Here is a 22,710-nt window from a genome sequence, read left to right as displayed (position 1 = left end):
GAGGCTGTTGGTGTGGCCTTCCTTCCCCGCCTTCTCTCCTCTTTGCGCGGGCAAGCGAGACCTCTGGCTGAGAAGTCAGCCTGCAGTTTGGCCGCCCCTGCAAGCCTTTGTCTTCTCCCTTCTCCCTTCTTCTTCTTCTTTTTTTTTTTTTTTTAAAAGATTTTTTATTTATTTATTCGACAGAGATAGAGACAGCCAGCGAGAGAGGGAACACAAGCAGGGGGAGTGGGAGAGGAAGAAGCAGGCTCACAGCAGAGGAGCCTGATGTGGGGCGATCCCATAACGCCGGGATCACGCCCTGAGCCGAAGGCAGATGCTTAACCGCTGTGCCACCCAGGCGCCCCCTCCCTTCTTCTTCTTTCTCGTGTTGATCTTTTCAGAGTAGCAGTCCAGATACGCTCTGTGCCCTTCTCCACAAGTGGCTTGTTCTTCAACTTTCTGTATAAGCCTCAACAGCTTCGGGAGTTTCTCTTGAAAGTCATGACTGATCGACATTTCAAACCCAGTGTCGCCTTCCCACTCCTCACCTTGTGTTTCCTGAAGCGCTTTGAAAGCTGTTAGCCTCTCCCCTGCTTTCTGGAAGCATCAGGTTCCTCTTGCCCCGCTTCCTCACAAGTTATTTCTGCCTCCTTCACCATGCTGTGTGTCCCTCGGCCCCTTACCTGGACCCACCTTTCTTCTTGCCTTCGGGTAGTTCCTCTTTCTGAATCTCAGGGCTCCTCTGGTACTTGCTGCTCTTTGTACCTAGAACCCTCCACCCTCACCCCTAGCTTACCCTTGGCGCTGTTTCATATCCCTCAGGTCTTGGCTCAAATGATTGCTTTTCATTATCATTTTTGAGATTGCAAACCACCCACACACACTCTGTTCCTTATCCCCTTTCCTGCCCTTGTTTTTCTCTATATTCTGTTTTATCATTTGTGTATTATCTGACTGTCCCCACATGAGAACAGAGATCTTTGCCTGTTTCAGTCACTGTTGAGTCCCCCACTCCTAGAATATGGGACGTGTGCTGGGAGGAACTACTGGGTGGTTTTGTGAGTCACCCCTGTGCTGGTGGCGCGCAGAACTCTGTTCCAGATCTGTCCTCTTGCTTCTGAGCTGCACCTGCCTGCCGGGCAGATCTCTCTCTATAGCCCTCAGTGGCGTCCCACGCTGTGCATTTTTTAAACTGTCGTTTTTTCTTTCCTTCCTCCCATGCCTGCATTTGCTCTTCAGGAATGTGGAAGAACTACTTCCAGATCTACTGGTTTTTCAGTCCATAGAAGCCAGAAGTCCAGAATTCGGGCGTTTGAGCTCGTGTTCTGCTTTGTTTTGTTTGTTTTGTTTTTTTGTTTGCAGTTACACTGGTGTTCTCCCGTAGGTCACCTGTTTATAATCCTTGATCTACAGACTGAAAGGACTAGAATTCATGATGAAGCAGCTGCTGTATGCCTGCTACCAGTTAGTCTCATTTCATCCTCACACCAGGCCTCTGGAAGTAGGCCCCTTTGTATGACTCAGGCTCCGTCAGAGACGCAAAACCAGCATGAATAGTAAAGAACAGGGATTTATCCTAGGAGTAAGACTGTACACAACTGTGGAAGAATATGAAGAAGTAAGGGCCTGAAGGGGAAGGTGGTGGATTGGGAGAAAGACACTGACGAGCCATCTTGCAGCCCTGGCTCAGGTGGACAGCGAGAGACCTTGCAGGAGAATCTGGAAGGCCCGGCGCGTCCAGCAGCGGGAGCAGGACTGTGGTCGAGGAGTCTGGCGGGGGCTGTTGCTCTGGCAGCTGACTGTGGGACTTGGGTCACCAGGGCAAGAAGTAAAGCGACTTGCAATCCAAGTATGTGGGAGGATGAGGGCAAGGTGCAGTCTTCCGGCACCTCTGCCTTTGTCTCTTTTAGCTCCTTGAACCCCAGCTGGGGTAGTGGCTGCCGCTTCTCTTCCTCCAGCGGATCCCACCCAGGCTTCTCGGACTGCAGACCATACAGGGAAACCCTTCTGGCCTAGCCAGCTGGACACGGTACCAAACCACCACAGTAACCATTATCATTTTTCTCAGAGCTGTGACTTCCCTCGTGGGCTCATATATACTCGGGTATGTGGAGTAGCCCACTTGAAACCCTGTGTGTGCTCAGCAGTGCCTTTCTGCCCACGTTTGCATCCCTCACTTTCATTCTCAGTGTCCACTTCCAGCCTTGCTTTGTAGACACACACGTGAGCCACCCCTCTGTGTGTTCCAGGCACGTGTTCCCCAGATGTACTCATGTGCCTTTTCACCTCGGGACGCAGCTGACATTCTTCCCTTGCCTGAAATGCTTCCCCTTCCAACTGCTTCTCCTCTTTTTCCTTTTCCTAACCTTCTAAGTTTTGCCAATTTTCCTTTGGTTGGTTCCATTCTCTAAAACTCTCCATCGTCTGTTGTCCCCTGGTCCTAAGCAATTCCTCCCTTTTCTGTATTCCAGCCATACTTGGCTCATACCATCTTCGTGGCCCTTCCTGTTTGCCTTAGTGTCTTTGCTACATCGTAAACCAGCAGGTCTCATTCGTGGCCAACTCCGCTTGCCCCCATCCGTGGGTTGTCCGGCAGGTATTGGGGTTGTCCGGCAGGTATTGGGGTTGGCCGTCCTCTCTCCCACTCGGCACCCTGAAGCTCGGGAGGCTGAGTGTGGGTTGCATCTTCCTGCCGCAGTTCATCGGCTCTTCTCCCACGACTGCTTAGCTGAGAGCCCGTTGGTCCTGCAGACCAGACAGGCACACAATACACTTCTAGGCCGTGATCGTCAGATCTGAGGATTCCTTCTTATCCTAGTGAGTCTTTTAAGTGCTAGCACAGGTGTAGGGTAAAGTGTTCGTGCGTGTGGAAGAATTGGGTTTTCCTGCTGTGCTGGGACTAAAGCTATTTTTTCCTAAAACTAATAGTTCAAATAAATTAATTTGATTCCACGGTTCTTCAAAAATATCTCTACTCCTTAATTCAGAAGAGAAATATTCAACTCTGTGGCCTGATTCCATGTAAGCATTCAGCTCCTTGAATTTTCCTCACTTTACCTTTTCCATGGGGTGTTGAAGTGTGAATGGTGTACTTTTATTTATATAACTATCTTTAGCTTTCTGTTTCATCTCTAGCTATGTAATTGTTAACTTTCTTAAATTATATATTTCAGAGCACATGGACTCCTTCAGATAGTTTGGTCCATGCAAATAAATACAAGGGAATGCTTAAAATTGGGCTTTAAAACCTTATGGGAGCAGTAAGTTAACTTACACCTGTTAAACACTGTTAAAATGTTAAGTCAGTCCTAGCGTCCAGAACTAGAGTCAGGAACGCCTCCTTCACCTGCCCCCAGGAGCACTGAGGTCAGTTGGTCGAGAGAACCAACCTCAGTGGTCCCTTCCATCTGTGTTGTCTCGTAACTGCGGTATTGACTGATCCATATGACGGAAGCATCTCACCTCAGGGGACAAACTCAGCAGTTGCAGCCTTTCTCTTATTTGCACGTGCCTTAGTATGTCTTGCTAGAAGAGCCTTCAGTACAGAAGTTTCTTTTCATACCTTCTTCACCCAAGGCATAATGAACACAACTTAACCTTTTCTTGATGAATTCAGAAAATTATGAGAAGCAGTTTTGTATTGTACTTTAATGTAGTGATGTGATATTCTTTTTTTTTTTTTTTAAGATTTTATTTATTTGAGAGAGCGTGCATGCAAAGGGGGGGAGGAGCAGAGGGAGAATAGCAGACTCCCTGCCGAGTGCCAAAGCCCAAGGTGGGGCTTGACTTCCTAACCCTGACATCAGAACCTGAGCCTAGTCCCATGCTTACCCGACGGAGCCAGCCAGGTGCCCCTGTAATTATGTAATATTCTTGAAATTTTTTGAAGCTTGTGGGAATCCTTGGTGTAACCTTAGTTAGCCCCTTTTGATGTTATACAGAATATGAGTTCCTGTGCCTACTTCTTTATAGTATTTCTTAATTGACTTATTAAGATGTTACCTGTCTTTTCTTGCTGTTGGTATCTGTGTCTAACACTCCTAACTTAATACTTGTTAGCCCAGGTATTTAGAATTAGCTTTTAAGAATTTTGTATAAAATAACCTCTCAGGAGTAAATGTTGGTAAATGAATTTTAGCTTAGAACAAAGACTTTGCAGTAAGTGTTTTTGGCTACTCAAAAAAAAAAAAAGAGCTCAAACTTAACTTTGGAAGTTATCATTGTGCAAAGCTGGTGATTTGGGCAAAGTAGAGAGTATTTTTACTTTGAATTGTGCCAGTTTGCTTTAAAGAATCCTAACAAGTAATTTGCAGAGTAACAATTAAATGCCTCTTTTAACCTTTTGGTAGTTTTTTTTTTAAAAAGTTCGATTTATTTAAGTAATCTCTGCACCCAACGTGGGACTCGAACTCACGACCCTGAGATCAAGAGTTGTGTGCTCTTCCGATTGAGCCAGCCAGGCACCCCTACTTTTTGGTATTTAATGAGTACATATTATCTGTTGGAGACTTTATATTTAATGGTGTAATAATACCTGAAGTCACGGCCAGGTTGTCATGAAAGAGAAATTAAAATTGCTGGGTCACTGAAGAAGAAATAGGATTGGTGGTTACTTAATAGGAATTATTCTAAAAGGTTATAATAAATTTGTTTTATTTTTCTGTTTTCATTAGCTCGTGACTGACATAGATCTTCCAAGTAACTGGGAAAAATTCTGAAGATTAAATAGTTCTTACTGACAGTGACCTTTTTAATGTGATGGCTGCCTTGAGTTTTTTAGAGGGAATGTTCACTTTTCTTTTTTTTTTCTTTAAGATTTTTATTTATTTATTTGACAGAGAGACAGCCAGTGAGAAAGGGAACACAAGCAGGGGGAATGGGAGAGGAAGAAGCAGGCTCCCAGCGGAGTAGGGATCCCGATGTGGGGCTCTATCCCAGAGTGCTGGGATCACGCCCTGAGCCGAAGGCAGACGCTTAATGACTGAACCACCCAGGTCTTTTGCCAGAGTATGCATCCAAGACATAACAGTAAAAGGGAAGTTGTAGGATGAAGCATATTACAAACCATCCATTTCCATAGCTGAAATTAATCAGTAGGTGAAGTCATGATAAGTTGGAAATATAAATATTTTCATATTGTTTGGACTTGACAACAAATAGTGCCAGTGGAAAGTGTTGTTTCTTCTCCTTTGTGGAAAATACAGACTTTTCAGTTCCTGAGGAGAGGAATCAGTTTTGCGAGTGTATTGGTTTCCTGTTGCTGCTGTAACATTTTGCTGTGGACTTGGGGATATTCAACAACACAGGCCTGTTCTCTTACAGTTCTGGAAGACAGAAGTCTGCACTGCACTTTACAGGGCTGGTTCCTTCTGGAGGCTCCAAGGGAAAGTCTGTTCCTTTGCCTCTGCCAATTTCTGGTGGCTGCCGACCTTCCCGGCGCGTTGCCAAGTCCCTCCAGTCTCTGCTTCACAGTCCTATCGCCTCCTCTTCTTGTAATCCCCTCTGCCCCCTTCGTAAGGACACTTGTGGTTGCACTCAGGGCCCACCCAGATAATCCAGGACTCTCCGTCTCAAAATCCGTAGTCACATTTGCAAAGTCCCTTTTGCCATAGGCGGTAACATTGACATGTTCCAGGGATTTGGGCCTGGACTCCGAATCTTTGCGGCCTTTGTTCAGTCTGCCGCGGGGAATGGGTTCTCTCCGCGTGGCTCCTTCCTGATAGGCTCTTCTCTCCCCGCCCCCAACACCATCTCTCCCTCATCCGTCACTCAGATTTAGCTTCTTAAATATTTTAAGCTGAGTAGGTACCATGTCTGCATATCCCCTTCTACCTTGTCTGTGTTACATGTGAAGACGAGTTTCTGGTCTCAGGCAGAGTGAACCGCAGTTCACGAGCACTTTGCGGTCTTGGAGGGAATGTCAGACTAGGGCGACCGAGTCCTGGACAGGGAGCAGTCCTCGGTGTTAGTGTCAGCTCTCCCATTAAACCATCTAATTTTGAACACATTCCTTAACCTCTGAAGTCTTTTTCTTTTTTTTTTGTAAGTAAAATATTTCTTACATCTTTAAATTATTTTAAATTCTTGTCTGTTTGATCAAATTAATATTGAAGACTTCAGTGCCTTGTGGTTATTTTAGAGGTATCATTGTCTTCTAAATTTGCTTTGTATTTCTGATTTCCAGAATTACGTGACCATTGTGGGTTTTTTTTTTTTTCCTCCAGCCATTTTATACTATTTTCCTAGGTGTCTGATTTGATGTTTGAAATATTGTGTGATTTCGATTAACAGGAGGCTCGACTTTTTGTGGCATTGCGTCACTGTGTCTGATGGATAAACTAGAAGAAGTTTTTTCGGAAAAAGAATTGAACCGGATAAAGAGGTGGTGTATAATGAGGCAACAAAACGGTTATCATGGAAGACCTAATAAGCCTGTGGACACGTGTTACTCTTTTTGGGTGGGAGCGACTCTAAAGGTAAGTGGAAGAATAACATTGAGAAACCTAGACTCTGTGTTGATACTAACTGGGCTTTAAAAGGTCCGGTCTTTGTCATGCTCATTAAATACTGTTGAATTTAGGCTGCCGAGTTTTTTCTGTTGCTCTGGCAAAGCTCATCTCTGTGTGGTTTTTCCATGGAATTCAGGTATCTGTTGTGCTACTTGAAAATGGCCATTCTTCTGGGGCGCCTGGGTGGCACAGCGGTTAAGCGTCTGCCTTCGGCTCAGGGCGTGATCCCGGCGTTGTTGGGATCGAGCCCCACGTCAGGCTCCTCTGTTATGAGCCTGCTTCTTCCTCTCCCTCTTCCCCCTGCTTGTGTTCCCTCTCTCGCTGGCTGTCTCTATCTCTGTCGAATAAATAAATAAAATCTTTAAAAAAAAAAAAAAAGGCCATTCTTCTAAAACTTAAGTGGCCCAGAACATAGATAAGAAAGGATAAGGTGTAAGGTATAAAGGTTGTAAAAATCTCGTTACCAGAACTGACCGGTAGTAGTGTATCTAGAGCAGGGATCTGTCTGACCTGAGAGCAGTAAAGGCGTTATGGGAAGTTCCTCATCTTAAAAGATAAACCATGGCTCATGTCTTTGAAAATGGTTTGTGGTTTTTAATTTTTTACTGATTTATTTGCCTAACCCTTCTGTATAACTTACTGATTGACACATTTGCACATTTCTCTCCATCTCTTACCTTTTGACATGCCTCATTTCATAAGCTTATTAAGCACTAAATACCCACAAGTTTGCTGTATCTTAAAATTGCCTTTTGCCTTTAAAATGTGTCACCTAATTCTGATATTTGGAAATCTGACAAAAGTCTGTGTTCATCTTCTGTATAATGTCCTGATTTTTTCTCTTAAATTCTGAAATAAATTCTGAAAACAGAATGATTTAAAATGAAGGCACTATATGTCCCTCTCTCTCCTCACTCCTAGTGCTGCTTTAATTTTTTCAGTTATGGAAAATTTCAAACATATTGTAAAGTAGAATAGTGTAATGAACCCCTGTAGGTCCACAGTTGGACTCACCAGCTTTTATCCCAAAGCCAGCCTCAGTCTTACCCGTATTCCAACTCCCGCCCCTCCCCCTCACTGTATTATTTTAGGGCAGATCCCAGATACCATTTTTTATATTGTCTGGAAAATTTTCTGTATAGTTCCTAACCAAAAATAATTTTCTAAGAAACAGAACTGTAGTGTCCTCATCTTATCTGAAAAATCAGCCATAGTTCCTTTATACCTTGAAATATCTAGTCAGTGATTATATGTATTTCTTTCTGCATCACATCAAGAGGCACATAATCCCTGGTTATCTCCTTTTTTTTTTTTTTTTTGAAGATTTTCTGTTTATTTGAGAGAGAGAGGGAGAGAGCACAGAGGGAGAGGGAGATGCAGACTCCCTGCTGAGCAGGGAGCCCGATGTGGGACTCCATCCCAGGACCCCCAAATCATGACCTGAGCCAAAGGCAGATGCTTAACCAGCTGAGCCACCCAGGCGCCCTGGTTATCTCCTTTTGATCAAAGGGCTCCAGAGCCGTCAAACCTGATTTATCCAGTGTAAAGTCCCGCATCAGCTTTTTTTTTGTGATGGCAAAATATATATAATTATATAAACTGATAATCAATTATAATTGATATACAAATATCAATTTGTATAATTTGGTGGCGTTAATTACATTCACTATGTTATGTAACCCTCACCACTATGTATACCCAGAACTTTCGTTCTCCTCAGTATAAACTCTGTACTCGTTACCATTCTCCTCTCCCTCTAGTCCCTGGTCATCTCTGTTGTACTTTTTGTCTTTATAAATTTGCCTATTCCTTCTACATCATTTAAGTGGAATCACACAGTGTGTGTCCTTCTATGTCTGGCTTATTTTGCTTATTAGCATAATGCTTTCAAGGTCCATCCATGTTGTAGCATATATGAACATTTCATTCCTTTTTATGGCTGAGTAATATGCTATTGTATGTTTATACCACATTTTGTTTATCCATTTATCTGCTGATGGACATGAGTTATTTCCACGTTTTAGCTGTTGTGAATAAGGCAGCTCTGAACGTAGGTGTACGAATAACTGAGTTTGTGTTTTCATTTCTTTTGTATATTTACCTAGGAGTGGAACTGCTGGATCATATGGTAGTTCTGTTTTGAACTTTGTGAGGTACCGCCATGCTTTCTCCACGGTGAGGGTGTGCGCCATTTTACATTCCTGCCAGCAGTATACCGGGTTTCCCTCAACAGCACTTGATTTTTCTGTTTGGATTTGGTTTTTATCTTAGCCATCCCAGTGTGTGGTATGAAGTGCTATCTCATTGTGGTTTTGATTTGCATTTCCCTAATGATCAGTGATATTGAGCATCTTTTGATGTGCTTGTTGGCCATTTCTGTATCTTCTTTGGAGAAATGTCAATTCAGGTCCTTCACCCATTTTTTTAATCATGTTTTTTGTTCTTCAAGTGTTCTGGATATTAATCCCTTATCAAGATAGATGGCATGCATATAATTTTTCCCATTCTGTGGTTGCCTTTCACTCTGTAGATAATGTCCTTTGATGTACAGAAGTTTTTAATTGTAATTGAGTCCAGTTTATCTGTTTTTTTTGTGCTGCCTGCACTTTTGATTGTCACAGCCATGAAATCATTGCCAAAGCCAGTGTGGTAAAGGTTCTCCCTGGTATATTCTTCCAACAGTTTTACAGTTCTAGCCCTTGAGTTTAGATCTTCAATTCATTTTGAGTTAATTTTTGTGTGTGGTATAAATTAAGGGTTTAACTTCATTATTTTGCATGCGGACATCCTGCTTTCCCAGGATTGTTGTTGAAAGGACTGTTCTTTGCCCCATTGAATGGTCTTGGCACCCTTGTGGAAAATCAATTGACCACATACACATGGGTTTTTCTTTTTAATGAGTTCTCACTTCTGTTCCATTGGTCCATGTGTCTGTCCGTATGCCAGTACCGTCCTGTTTTAATTCTTGCAGCTTTTGTAGTAAGTTTCAGAGCCAGGAACTGTGAGTCCTTCAACTTTGTTCTTTTTCACCATTGTCTGGCCTTTTCGGGGCCCCTTGCAATTTCATAGGAATTTGAGAATTCGTTTTTCCATTTTTTAAAAAAAGGCTATTGCATTGAATCTGAAGATCACTTTGGGTAATATTACTTTTAACAGTTTAAGTTCTCCTGCAGTGAGCATGGGATGTCTTTCCATTTATTTAGATCTTTAATTTCTTTTAGCAGTATTTTGTAGTTTTCAGCATAGAAGTCTCTCATGTTCTGGATCAGATTTATTCCTAAATATTTAATTCTTCTTTGTTGTTGTTTGTATTTTCTTTATTATTTACTTATTTATTTACTTATTATTAACATATAATTTATTATTTGTTTCGGGGGTACAGGTCTGTGATTTATCAGTCTTACACAATACGCACATACCCTCACCACAATACATACCCTCCCCAGTGTCCATCACCCAGCCACCCGGTCCTTCCCACCCCCTCCACTCTGTAAATATTTAATTCTTTTATATGCTGTTGTAAATGGAATTGCTTTCTTAATTTCTTTTTGGATTGTTGGTTGTTGTTGTATACAAACCTCATCACGTTTTTTTACAGAATCGTTTTAGTAGCCATTGAGGTTAACATGTTTTAATCTGTTACATTGTTCTTTTTGATGCTCCAAATATCCCATTTTTAGCCAAAGCCTCTTAAATTAGGCTCTGGAGTCTTTTGGATATGACCTTGGTAGTCTTCGACAACTTTCTGAAGACAGCCATTTTTAAACATTTTTTAAATTGTTAATTATTATGGATATCACCATAAGTTTAACTGATTTTTTTTTGTTGTTTTTAGAAATATTTTCTATTTTATTTTTTTAAGTAAGTTCTACATCCAACGTGGGGCATGAACTCACAACCCTGAGATCAAGAGTCACATGTGTACTGACTGAGCCAGCCAGGCACCCCAGCTTTAAATGATTTCTTGACTTCTCTGTGGACATTATCTTTGATTCCCAACTATGAAGAATGAAGATTTAGGCTCCCTTTTTTCAAGCAGATTGTTACTGGTTGTATATTTTTTAGTCCTGACTCTTTCCTCTTCCACCTTCTAATTCTGTCATATTACCTTTACTTTTATAATGTCAAGTTAAATAACATTCATATTTTATTTAGTAACAGTATTCACACATTTTATGCTTTGCCTATAGGTTGATTCTAAAATTTAAAAACCAAGAATCAGCACTTACTATGATCATGTAAATATTGTTTATTGCTGAACCAAGTACAGTCTTAAGATTAGTTTCTTCTTATGTAATGACCCATATGCCACTTGATGGAAAGTGTTTCTAGCTGATGGATTCTAAAGAGTTTCTTTCCTGTTATTGTATTGACTAAATTAAAATGAATAAGTTTCTTATTTGTATCATAATTATTTTAGGCTTTGTTTTTCTTTTTGAGAAATAATGCTTCTTTTATCACTAATATCTTCTCTGGCTCTTTGATTCATTAACATACTCTCAGCTGCTTTGTGTCTTAACAGAAATTTTTTAACTCTCTTGTCTACTGTTCCACCCCCACACACACCCTTTCTCATAGTTTGATTTATCTTTTATTTTTTTCTATTTAATGGGATCTTGAGAGAATAAATACATGTCCTAAATCTTAAAGCTGCATAGTTTTTTATGCTAAAATTATATTTGTCTCACCTTTTACCCTTCCTGACTAAAAAGCTAAGGTTTTTTTTTTTTTTTTTTTACTATTCTCAAATAAAAACTGTCTCTAGTCATCTGGTTAATAATTTCTGTTGCTCTTTTTTGAGGTGTTTTTGGTTCAAGTTCTACTGGTTTGTAAGTAATAGCTCCAAAGCCTATCATAAGAATTAAAATATGGGTAGATAACATTGTCCTTTTTAAAATGACTGATTAGGGGCGCCTGGGTGGCACAGCGGTTAAGCGTCTGCCTTCGGCTCAGGGCGTGATCCTGGCGTTGTGGGATCGAGCCCCACATCAGGCTCCTCCGCTATGAGCCTGTCTTCCTCTCCCACTCCCCCTGCTTGTGTTCCTTCTCTCTCTGGCTGTCTCTATCTCTGTCAAATAAATACTATCTCTGTCAAATAAATAAATAAAATCTTTAAAAAAAAAAGTAAAATGACTGATTAAGTTGAAGGGATTGGCAGAGTTGTGTTTTGAACCTAGGTAAACGTGATGCAACGGAATTAGTTGGGCATGGTTCAAAGAAGGAAATAGGTCAAGGAAAGGAGAGTAGTTGTGATCAGATGATAAAAATGATAATAATATGGTTGACTGACAGTTAAGTGCTCAGGTCCCCGGAGGCTGGCTTTGAGAACCTTAGCTAAAGAAAAGCATATTTAATTAATGTATATCTGAAAATTGAGTCAAAGGTCAATATGAAAGTTTGATGTCAGTAAATTTATATTTGTCCTGTCATTTCAGCTTCTGAAAATTTTTCAATACACCAACTTTGAGAAAAACAGAAATTACATCTTATCAACTCAAGATCGCCTTGTTGGGGGGTTTGCCAAGTGGCCAGATAGTCATCCAGGTAATTTATTTTTTGTATGAATCTAGAACAACTTTACTTTTGTTTATTTCTTAAGCAGACCCTCGCACATCTGTTCAGAAAGGGCCTAAGATAGAAAATTCAGCTACAGTTGGAAACTTTACTATGCTTTCTAAGAAGGTAAATTGTTTAAGTTTAGGGGAAGTTTAGCATGTGGAGGGGTTTAAGGGAAGGATTGGATTATCAAGATGTATTGCTATCGTATGCCTTTTTTTCCATGTATTTCACTTACCAGTGTTTTATTTCATTTGAGGCAGTAAGGCAGGTGGTCTGAATGGGCCCCGTCCAAAATAGAGAATCATTTGGTCCATCCAGAATCTTTAGGATTATTAGCTGTCATAGAGCTAAGTAGAAAGAATTACGACATCCAGAAGGGATCCTGTGCTTACTCTGTTCAGAAGCCATTAAATAAAATATCTCTAATTTTGAAGATAGATGTCCCTCACTGTCCATACCTTTGTTCTCTGAATCTCAGCAAATTCAGGTTATTTTTTTAGAAGGATATTTTGCTATCTTAACTCTTATCGTTCACTGCCTAAAACTCAAGAGCCAAGTGGATTCAGACAATGTGATATTCATTTTTTTCCAAACTGAGGAATGGCAGAGAAGAACAAAAGACTCTTGGATTTAATAAGTACAGTTGATCCTTGAGCCACACAGGTTTGAACTGTGCCTGTCCACTTATAAATGGATTTTTTCGATAAATATTATATTGTACTGTAAATGTATTTTCTCCTCTTAGATGCTTTTAATTTCTAAAGCCAAAGAATATTTTTTTTCTAGTTTTATTGAGAAATCATTGACTTACGTCTGTGTGTAAGTTGAAGGCACACAGCGTGGTGGTTTGATGTACGTCTGTTGTGAAATGACTACCAGAGTGGGCTCAGCTAGCACCCATCTTCTCATAGAGATACAGAAGGAAAGGCGAAAATAGTAAAGGGCAAACAATTTATTTTTGTGATGAGAAATCATAGGGTTAACTTTCTTAACGCGTTTCCTGTATATCGTACAGTGCATGAGCTGTAGGCCTCATATTGTGCATTACGCCCCCAATACTTATTAGTGGCAGTTTGTGCCTTTTTACCCCCTTCCTCCAATTCCCCCTCCCCTGCCCCCATCCCAGCTAAGCAGGTCCAATCTCTTTTTTTCCTATGAGTTTGGTTTTTTGGTTTTCGTTTTTTAGATTCTACATGTAAGTGAGATCACTCAGTATTTGTCTTTGCCTGACTTACTGCACTTAGCATTATGCCTTCAAGGTCCATCCATGTTGTTGCAAATAGGATTTTCTCATTTTATGGCCGAGTCATGTGCCATTGCGTGTGTGTATGCCACGAATTCTTTATCCATTCATCCATCGATGGACACGTAGGTTATTTCTGTATCTTGGCTATTGTGCATAATTCTGCTGTGAACATGGTATAAATACCATGGTAGTGTTTTCATTTCCTTTGGGGATATTACTGGATCGTATGGTAGTTCTGTTTTTTAATTTTTTGAGGCTTCTCCATACTTTTTTCCATAAGGGCTGTACCAATTTACATTCCCAGCAACAGTGCACAGGATTCCCTTTCTCCACATACACGCCGACATTTGTTATTGCTTGTCCTTTTGATGATGACCGTTCTAGCAGGAGTGACATAGTATCTCGCTGTGGTTTTAATTTGCGTGTCTCTCATGGTTATTGATGTCGAAGATTTATTCATGTACTGGTTGGCCTTTTATATCTTCTTTGGAGAAAGAGCTATTCAGATCCTTTGCCCCTTTTTCAGTTGGATTACTTGTTTTTGTTTTTGTTTTTTCCTGTTGAGTTATAGGGATCTTTCTGGGGTTTTTTTACGTTCTAATTTCTAAAGCAAAACAATATTTTTAAATTTTAGTACGTGTAACCATAGCTATAAATATGTTAGAGCAGTACCTCAAGAAGACTGAGAATTGTCTTGATGACATTGTTTTTCATCAGGGCTTGTACTATTTTAACAAATAATGTACTATTTTAAAAAATGGGAATAGGGAAATGACAGTATCTTGGAAAGCACGTCTGGCATAAACATACTTGAAATACATTCTGAGTATTTACAGTAGATTTTTTTTAAGATTTATTTATTTATCTTAGAGAGTGAGCAAGGGCGAGTGGAGGGAGGGGGCAGAGGGAGAAAATCTTTAAGCAGACTCCCCGCTGAGTGCAGAGCCAGGGAGGGGCCCGATCTCACAACCCCTGAGATTATGAGCTGAGCCAGAATTAAGAGTCGGATGCTTAACCGACTGAGTCACCCAGGTGCCCCTCAGTAGATTTTTTATTTTTAATTCTTGAAGCTTTTTTCTAGCAGTTAGTAGTTGCTAACCTTAATATTTGTGTAAATACTTGGATGTAATACTTTTTACAGATATGGTAAAATGTCTTCAAAACCAATAAACTGCAGAGCATAGAAAGTCTGTGTGTCATAAATTGAATTTATGTGGAAAGACCTGTTTAACCGGGCCTTTGGGAAAATCGTTTTTTGAGAGTCTTTAAAATTAGCTTATTCTTGGTTCTAGTAAATTTAGTAGCAGATTTGACACAAAGCAATTTTATATACATTTACAGAGGAAACTTATGAAAAGAATGAACTTTTATTATGAAGAAACTATATATTTCAGCATTTGATATGCTTGAATACCCCTACAGATAAGGAAGTTTAAAAAAAAAAAAAAGCTTTGAGATTTGAAACAACTGAGTTCTGGTTCATTGGCTTTTACAAAAAGCTTTTTGAGGAAAAAATGTTTTATTTTTACATTACGTGGAAAGTAGAAGATCCTATTTTATGTTATTTTGGATGGATTTTTATTTCTCTTTCAGTTGCATTTTTTCCTAGAAAAGTTTCCTCATTTCTAGTCAATAAAATATAATGTTGCTTTGTGTCTTCTGTAATTTTAGAATAACTACAAGGAAAATTTCATGGTACAGGGGAACTCAGATTTATTTTTTGTGGTCTGAAAATGAGAGAAAAGTGAGCCCAAAGAAATCTAAGCATTCTGTTGAGAAGACATGAAAGGGGATTGACATGGGCCTCCATTAGTGAGATGACTTTTTCACAAATAATCTTGACTAAGCACAACTAGCTGTCCTTCCCTTTTGAAAAGTAAATGGTACTCCTATAAGTAAAACTTTCTCTTTAGTTCTTCTGACAGAGGTTGCGTCGGTAAGGTGTTCTGAACTTCAGTAGCTGAGGCCATAAATGATGGCCAGTACAAAGTAGGAAGAATGCTTGATGGCTGCAAGATCTGTTTTTTGTCGTATGCCCGTGACTGCAGAGCTCTGAGCTCCTCAGAGTCCGTATAAGGCTGTCCAGAAGGCAGCAGCCACGTGATTTCTGTGGCCACTTGAATGGAGGAGGGTCGCTGCCCCCTGAAAGACTTTGGGAAACAGTAGTGAGGCCAGTATCGAAGAAAGGTTACGGTATTTATAACCACAGAGAATGTGAGTTTGTTTTTACTGTCAGGTCAGACATTTTTTGGATGACTGACATTCCCCTAAATAGGAAAACTAAATTTGGTACAGCATTCCACGGCGGATTATTCTGTTTGGGCATCTTTCGCTGGACACAGTACTGAGGTAGTACTGGTTACGGAAATGTCAGAGGTAAAACTTAGTGGGGAGGGGTATTGCTACTTAGAGTCAGAGGTTTATTTTCATTTTTCAGGAAAATTTTTCCTTTTATAATACAGAGCTAAAGCGCCTTATTTCTGTATTCTGTAGTAGGCAGAGGGGGAGCCCCCTAAGTGAGAAGTCTGGTATTAGTGCTACTCTACTTTGTTTTTTAATCACAGAGGGTGTTGGAAATGTCACCTTTTCATTTGAGAACTGTTTTCCTTTGTTAATGATATTTTCTTGGATAAAATATCTGATTTCGATCATCTGGGTTTTTTTTTTAAATTGGTGTTTTGAGACTTTGAGAAAGTACATGTTTCAAAACCTGTATTTAACATTTTTCTTAATTTAATTTTAACGTGATGGACTAATAGATACGTAGCTATGGTGCTTTGCAGCATGTGCAAGTAAGAGAGCCTGTTATGATAAAAAAAAAAATGCCTCGTTTTCAGATGCTTTGCATGCATACTTTGGGATCTGTGGCCTGTCACTAATGGAGGAAAGTGGAATTTGTAAAGTTCATCCTGCCCTGAATGTAAGCACACGGACTTCTGAACGCCTGCGAGATCTCCATCAGAGCTGGAAAACCAAGGACTCTAAACAGTGCCCAGAGAATGTGCACATCTCCACATGACTGACTTCATTTAGGTTGGGAGGGTGGGGGGGGGTTTGTAGCATAACTGTAGCTCAAGGTTAAAAGCCATGTATAACCAAGTGTGCTCTTTTTTTAAGAGGTGGAGTCTCACAATCACATCTCGTGCCGATGTCACTTTGGAGTGTGGTCTTGAGTCAGTAACCTTTATACTGGGTTTCAAGAAAATCTTTGTTGAAGTTTGAACCACAGTGGACTCTGTTGTGGTTCTTAAATGTTTATACTGTATTTCTAAGAAGTTCTTTGAGGCAAATTAACTATATGTATGTAGGTTATCTTTTTAAAAAGCTCTTCAGTACAAGTTGTTATCATACTCTAAAATGGACACAAATCTTTAAAACAAGTTTACAGTTCACATAGCATTGATAATTTTTGGGTGAACACCTAGTGATTTAAAAAGCTTGATAGCTGATGGTAGAAAATTGCTTTAATGAATTAAGTATCTAGATTCTTCTTTGAGAACAGATGATTCCATAATTTTTAAAAGGAAAAATGACTTATTTTGTCTTATTAAGTGTGGTAGTTAAACTTATGTGGCCTATATAAATGAGATTAATAACTTCATAGCAAGGATGAATAGGCTTAACTAATACAGTAATTTTCTAAAGGGACATTGATTTAAGGAGACTATTATGTAATTGAGGGAAAATAATTTAACTGTATGTGATTGTGAATGAGAAAGTTTTGTGCCGTGTGGGTCATTTATTTAGATGTTGCGAGGGTGGATAAGAGTTGTGTTTGGTTTTAATTTCATTAGTTGCTTTTTCTTCTTTCTGGGGAGAAAAATGTTCGTCTAGAAGGAAAGAGACATTTAGTGGTTTCATTTATTTTTCTGAAATATGTGATATTGTAAATTATACTTGTACTTTTATAATGGAGTTATGTTTAGCCATTTGATTTTTTTTTTTTAGTTTGTTGCCTCCAGTGTGTTAGTGGTTCTGATTTCAAAATGACAATTTTCTAATTTTTTCAAAGTAAATAAGTAAAACTCTCAGTAAAAAACCAGAACCACTAAAGTAAACTTAATGGTGCAGCTCCATACATGGTCATTTATATTTTTATATTTTCAGGTAAGTGGAAGGGAAATGTTCTATTTAGGGATTAAAGACTGGGGTGTTGCTTTTTTCTTTTTGTTTTCTTCATTCTGTGAACTATTAATTGTAAAGGAAATAGTGTAAAAACTCATATTCATTAGTAACCAGTTTATCAATAAATCTCATCCATCACTGTTGTTGAATGACATTCAAAGATGTGAGACATGTACTAAAATGGAGAAGAAAATCTCTTCACTGAAGGAGCTGGGTTTAAGTCTTGGTGATAATAAATGTTGAATTATTCTACAACTATCAGTATAAAAACTAAATTAGTAGTATTACTATTTAGGAATTATAATATTTAAATTTTAATTTCTTTCCTAAATTTGAGGAGAAAATGCCCTTAAATAATGGTCCCTCGAAAGGGTAATCTGGTATGTGCTTGGAGAAATGATTCATTTGTTATTGGCATCCTTAGTTTTAAAACTCCTCTTGCCAAAGTCAACTTTATTATTTTTTTAATTAGAAATAAAAGCTGTTTTCTGATTGTGGGGAAAATATAAGCTTAACAGCAGATGTTATCTTTCAACAAGTTATTTCAGTTGTTTCTATTTAAATCCTGGCAAATTAAGACATCCCTATCTCAAACTAAGTCACTTCCTAGACATCGGGAGTTAAAATAGCATATATGGAATGGCTTTAGAGCTATTATAAAAAAAAACAAAAAAACAAAACCCAGATTGTTTTTCCTGAATTGCCACTAGCAGTTAGAAGGTAAGAAAGTTAGTAATAATAGTAACCGTATCCGTAAATGGAAGAGAATTCCAAGTTTAAAAGTATTTGATAAAACTACTAAGAAATATTTCCTAACTCACTGTATGATTTAATAGCATAAGATTATAAATTACAGTATGATTCTAAACGGTACACGTGTGAGGGACCTTTTTATGAAGTCTTGTGGCCCCGTGAGTGCCGACCAAAACACAGGCCAGGGAACTGCAGAGACGACTCTTGTTTCTAAACAGTTATTTATAAGAACAGTATTTATTAATAAGCTAAATTATAAGTAATATTTCATATACTTACTCTTGGCAGTGGTATTATAACAAGCAGGGAAGTAGGAAGTCCAAAATCTCAAATAGCTCTGTGTTCTGCCCCCACCCTCATTATGGTATTTTTCAAAGTTAATAGGAGAAGCTTGAAAACAGGATTAATCAGGTCATACAACACACTTCAGTGTCTTTGTCGTCTACGGTGTTTTAGATTTGACCTGTAATATGTATACATTTATCAGATCTTCAAATAGTTACTATTTAATTTCACTTCACATAGAGGTTTTGCTTACAGTGGTCCATCGTTTGGAAACGGTCGGACCTGATGATATTTCAGAGTCCGTTAAGTAAGGAGGTGCTCTGGAGTCTGATGACTTGGGTTTAAATCCCAGATCTGCAAGTTCAGCAGTGTGACTTGGACCCTAACTTCCCCATCCATAAAATCGGGGGTCGGAGGGAGTGCGCCAACTCCTGAGGATTTTCGAGGATGAAATGAGATAATGTGTGTAAAGCACTTGGCATAGTACCTGAAATACAGTAAATTCCTAATTATGATTTATGACGGTCATAACCATCATAAAATGATTGTTATTAAAATCTCTCGGGGTTAAGCTCGCGGACGATGATGGCAATAGTGTACTTTCTGAACCTTCCAGTAAGAGTACAGAATAATCAGGCTAGCCACAGACCCTGCTCTGCAAAACTAGATGACTGTTGTCCCCATGAACTTGAACGTACAAGTAAGGAAGGACAGACCACTGGCTGGCGTAGTTTTAGCATCTGTGTGTGGGGTCAGGGAGAGCAGGCAGCTGTGTTCTGACAGCCCCTGTTTCTCAGCCAACTGGCAGGGGGCCGTCAACAGAAGCTGGGACTGGGCAGGCCTCGGCAGATTGCATTTGCGAGGGAGGGTCACAGCGTAGCAGGGTCTGCCGAGTGTGCTGATGCAGTCTGGGACTGGTGCTGTAGGTGTCTCAGAGCTGAGGAGAAACTGCTAGAATTAGAATTCCAGCTTGCCAGGACAGGTACGGTAAGGACAAAGAGGAGAGAAAGTCCAGGTAAACGTTGGCAAGGAAGGTCAATAGCGATGTCCTGTCAGTCGCTTTGCCAAAATGAAAATGGTAAAGCTTTAGGGCAGTGGAGCTAAGAAGAGTCATCGTAGAGCACACCCCTCCTTAAAAAGTACGGGAAAACTATCTTTGGAAGAAAAAACCAAAACAAAACTGTGAGATTACAATCAAATCTCATTCAGAAGTTAGAATAAGCAAGCCAGCATCCCCAAAGACAGTGAGAGCACACCAGAAAGACTACAAGACTGACGAAAACCTCAGTATTTTTTTTTAAAAAGCAGTTATGACAGGAGAGTTATAGTATTTAGCACTGTATCATTAAAAATGGGAGAAGCTGAAAATTACACAACCAAGCCTTAAAAACTGGAGGAAAAAAGCAAACTGGAAGAAAACAGAGGAAAGAATTCCTAAAAAAGAGGAAGGGAGCGAACTTAAATAGACAAACCACCAGCTAACCCATTCAAGAAAAAAGGGAGGCTGCAGAAATGCACATTGACATGACAACGGGAGAAATAACCACAAACCAGGAAATTTTTCAAAATTATAAGACCAATTTTATATAATAAGTTAAAATTCAGATTGCCAGGATTTACCCTTGTAGACACAGAAATTTAAAAAGAACCAATTATCATAGAAGAAACTAATAAAGGACTCCTTACCAAAAAAAGTGTAGGCCTTGATGGTTTCACGGGATTTCTACTAAACCTTTAAGATTAAATAATCTCAATGTTGTTGATAACAATTCCAGAAGCTAGAAAAAGAATCCTGAACCTCAAAGTGCCAAAAAAATTTTTTTAAAGACTTCTGAATTGATTTGTAAAGTGAATACAATAGCATTTCCAAAACTTGACAAAAGACTGTACCAAAGAGAAAATTATAGATCACTCAGAAATATCAGTGCAAAAACCTTAACAGTGTATTAGCAAACACTCCAACAGCACTTTAAAAAGATAATAAATCATGACAAAGTTGGGTGTATTATAGGAATTCAAGGATAATTCAATAGTAGACAGTCCATTAATATCCATCATGTTAGACGAGTTAAGGAGAAACTCATTCTCCATTTTTCAGAAAAGGCATTTGACGGAATTGAGCATTCAGTTCCTGCTGAATGTACCCGAAAAACAAAACTGAAGAGTGATTCATTCACATCGGACCTCTGCCCAGATGCCAACATCTTCATGTTAAAAAAGGCTTTCCACACAGTGAAACAAGACGTGCCCCTATCTCTCTGCACCACTTAACCATTGTGTTGGGTTTAGCCAATGCAGTTTGACAAAGCCATGTGAATTTCACGGAAAGGAGGACGTATTTGCAGCTCCGCATTTATATCTGGAAAACCCGAAGATATTTGTTGAAAAACTACAAGAGAACCTACCAAAGTAGCGATTACAAATACACATTCAAATATCATACTTGCACGTAAGTATCAGCACTCGCCAGACACAAGAGTGCATATAACTCTGATTCCATTTAAATGAAGTTCAAAACAGGCAAAACTTAGTGTAGGTGTCAAAAATCAGCATCCCTTTTCAGTCACTACCCCCCTCCCCAAAGGTAGGCACTATCCTAAATCGCCATCGGTTTCGTCTGTTTTTAAACTTTGTATGAGTGGAATCGTATATTTTTCATCTGGCTTCTTTAGCTCAGCAAGACTGGGGAGAGTACAAGGCAGCTTCTGTGGTGCTGATTACATGGGTGCATTCATTTTATGACTACTTATCAAGCTATACACTCAATGATTTGTGCGCTTTTCTGTATGTATAATTACAGTTCAATAAAAATGTTTACTAAAAAGGATAAAAGACTATCCGCAAACCTAGTTAGAAGATGCCCTTGAAGAGAAGACCCCTTTTATGATTACAAAAAGAAACTTACGTGTAAACCTTTTTTAAATAAAGTTTATTTTTTCAATCTCTACACCCAATGTGGGGCTCTAACTCAAGAACCCAAGGTCAAGACTCGCACGTTCTCCCGACTGAGCCAGCCAGGTGCCCCTATGGGGAAAACTTTAAAAAAAATAAACTCTTGATAGAAAATTAGAATTTAACAATTAAAAAGATGTATCATATTCTTAAGAAGACTGGACATGAAAACATGTTTTTCTCCCAATAAAAATGGTCATGTTTGCTTCTATTTGAGAGAACATCCAAGAAAAGCTATGGAAACTGAAAAGAATGAGAGGGACTAGCCCTACCGGACATTAAAACACACTATTATTAAATCCTCCATAATTAAAAGTTTGGTATTAGCACATGAATAGGACAGAGGAGAAATTCCAGGAATGGACCCAATGGTAGCCATACAATAAAGGTAGCATCTCAACTCAGTGAGAAAATGAACTTTTTTTCTTATTGTTATTTTTTTAAAGATTTTATTTTTACATAATCTACACCCAACGTGGGACTTGAACTGAAAACCCCAAGATGAAGAGTCGCGTGCTCTACCCACTGAGGCTGCCAGGCCCCCTGAGAAGATGAACTTTTAAAATAAGTCGTATGGGAATGACCAGTGATTGATTACTCAGATAACTACATATATTGTTAAAGAATTTACAGCTTTCACTTTGAGCCTTTTTTTTTTACAGTGAACATTTATTGTTCTTTTAAAAAGTATGAAAAACAGTGATAGTCCTCACCGCACCCCACTCCCAACCTATAATTCCTGAAGTTAATAATCACCACTGTTGTATAAATCGTCAATCCTTTCATCCCTCTCCTTACATGTTTATGTTTCTGTACCTGTATATTTAAGCACTGGTCTTTCCAACACTACATACATACGTACACAATTACATAGGGGTTGACATATAAACATGAGATACTATATATTAGGTATTGTAACTTGTTTCCATTCAGTGATACATTATGAATGTCTTTCAATATCCACACTTTGTTTTCAGCAGTTGTGTAATATTAATAGTATTATTAGCATTATGTTGCATAAATGTATCATGATTAGTATCTTATTTCTCACAACTACAAAAATATTGCTGTAAGATCCTTGAAAATATCATCGTCTCCTTGGGTGACTCTTCCAGCTAAATTTATGGATGCGGAATGGCTGGGGCAGCGAGTATGCACGTTTTAAGTTCCAACAGCTTTTCCGGAAAAAGACATTGTTTTCAAAGACTGTGCTGGGACATGCTTCTACCTTGACACTGAGATTTTAAATATCAGAAAATAATCTTCTGATAATAAAATACCATCTTGTAATTCAGAATCGTG

The 22,710-nt window shown here is 39.1% G+C and overlaps 1 protein-coding gene across 4 annotated transcripts in view; it reads left to right on the top strand.

The window, feature by feature from the left end:
* The window catches only part of PGGT1B (protein geranylgeranyltransferase type I subunit beta), a 53,869-nt gene extending 36,296 nt beyond the window's left edge, over positions 1-17,573 (top strand). For all 4 annotated transcript variants that reach the window (XM_034655883.1, XM_034655882.1, XM_034655884.1 and 1 more), the window contains 3 exons: positions 6,271-6,455; positions 11,924-12,032; positions 16,131-17,573. In XM_034655883.1, coding sequence (XP_034511774.1) covers positions 6,271-6,455; positions 11,924-12,032; positions 16,131-16,312 — 476 coding nt within the window. In that variant the 3' untranslated portion in view covers positions 16,313-17,573. The remainder of the gene's footprint in view (positions 1-6,270; positions 6,456-11,923; positions 12,033-16,130) is intronic.
* Positions 17,574-22,710: the final 5,137 nt, after the last annotated feature.

Source organism: Ailuropoda melanoleuca, chromosome 3, assembly GCF_002007445.2.
Source record: "Ailuropoda melanoleuca isolate Jingjing chromosome 3, ASM200744v2, whole genome shotgun sequence".
Taxonomy (NCBI): Eukaryota; Metazoa; Chordata; class Mammalia; order Carnivora; family Ursidae; genus Ailuropoda; species Ailuropoda melanoleuca.
Note: the sequence above shows the minus strand (reverse complement) of the source record. Positions and strands in the feature narration are given on the sequence as shown.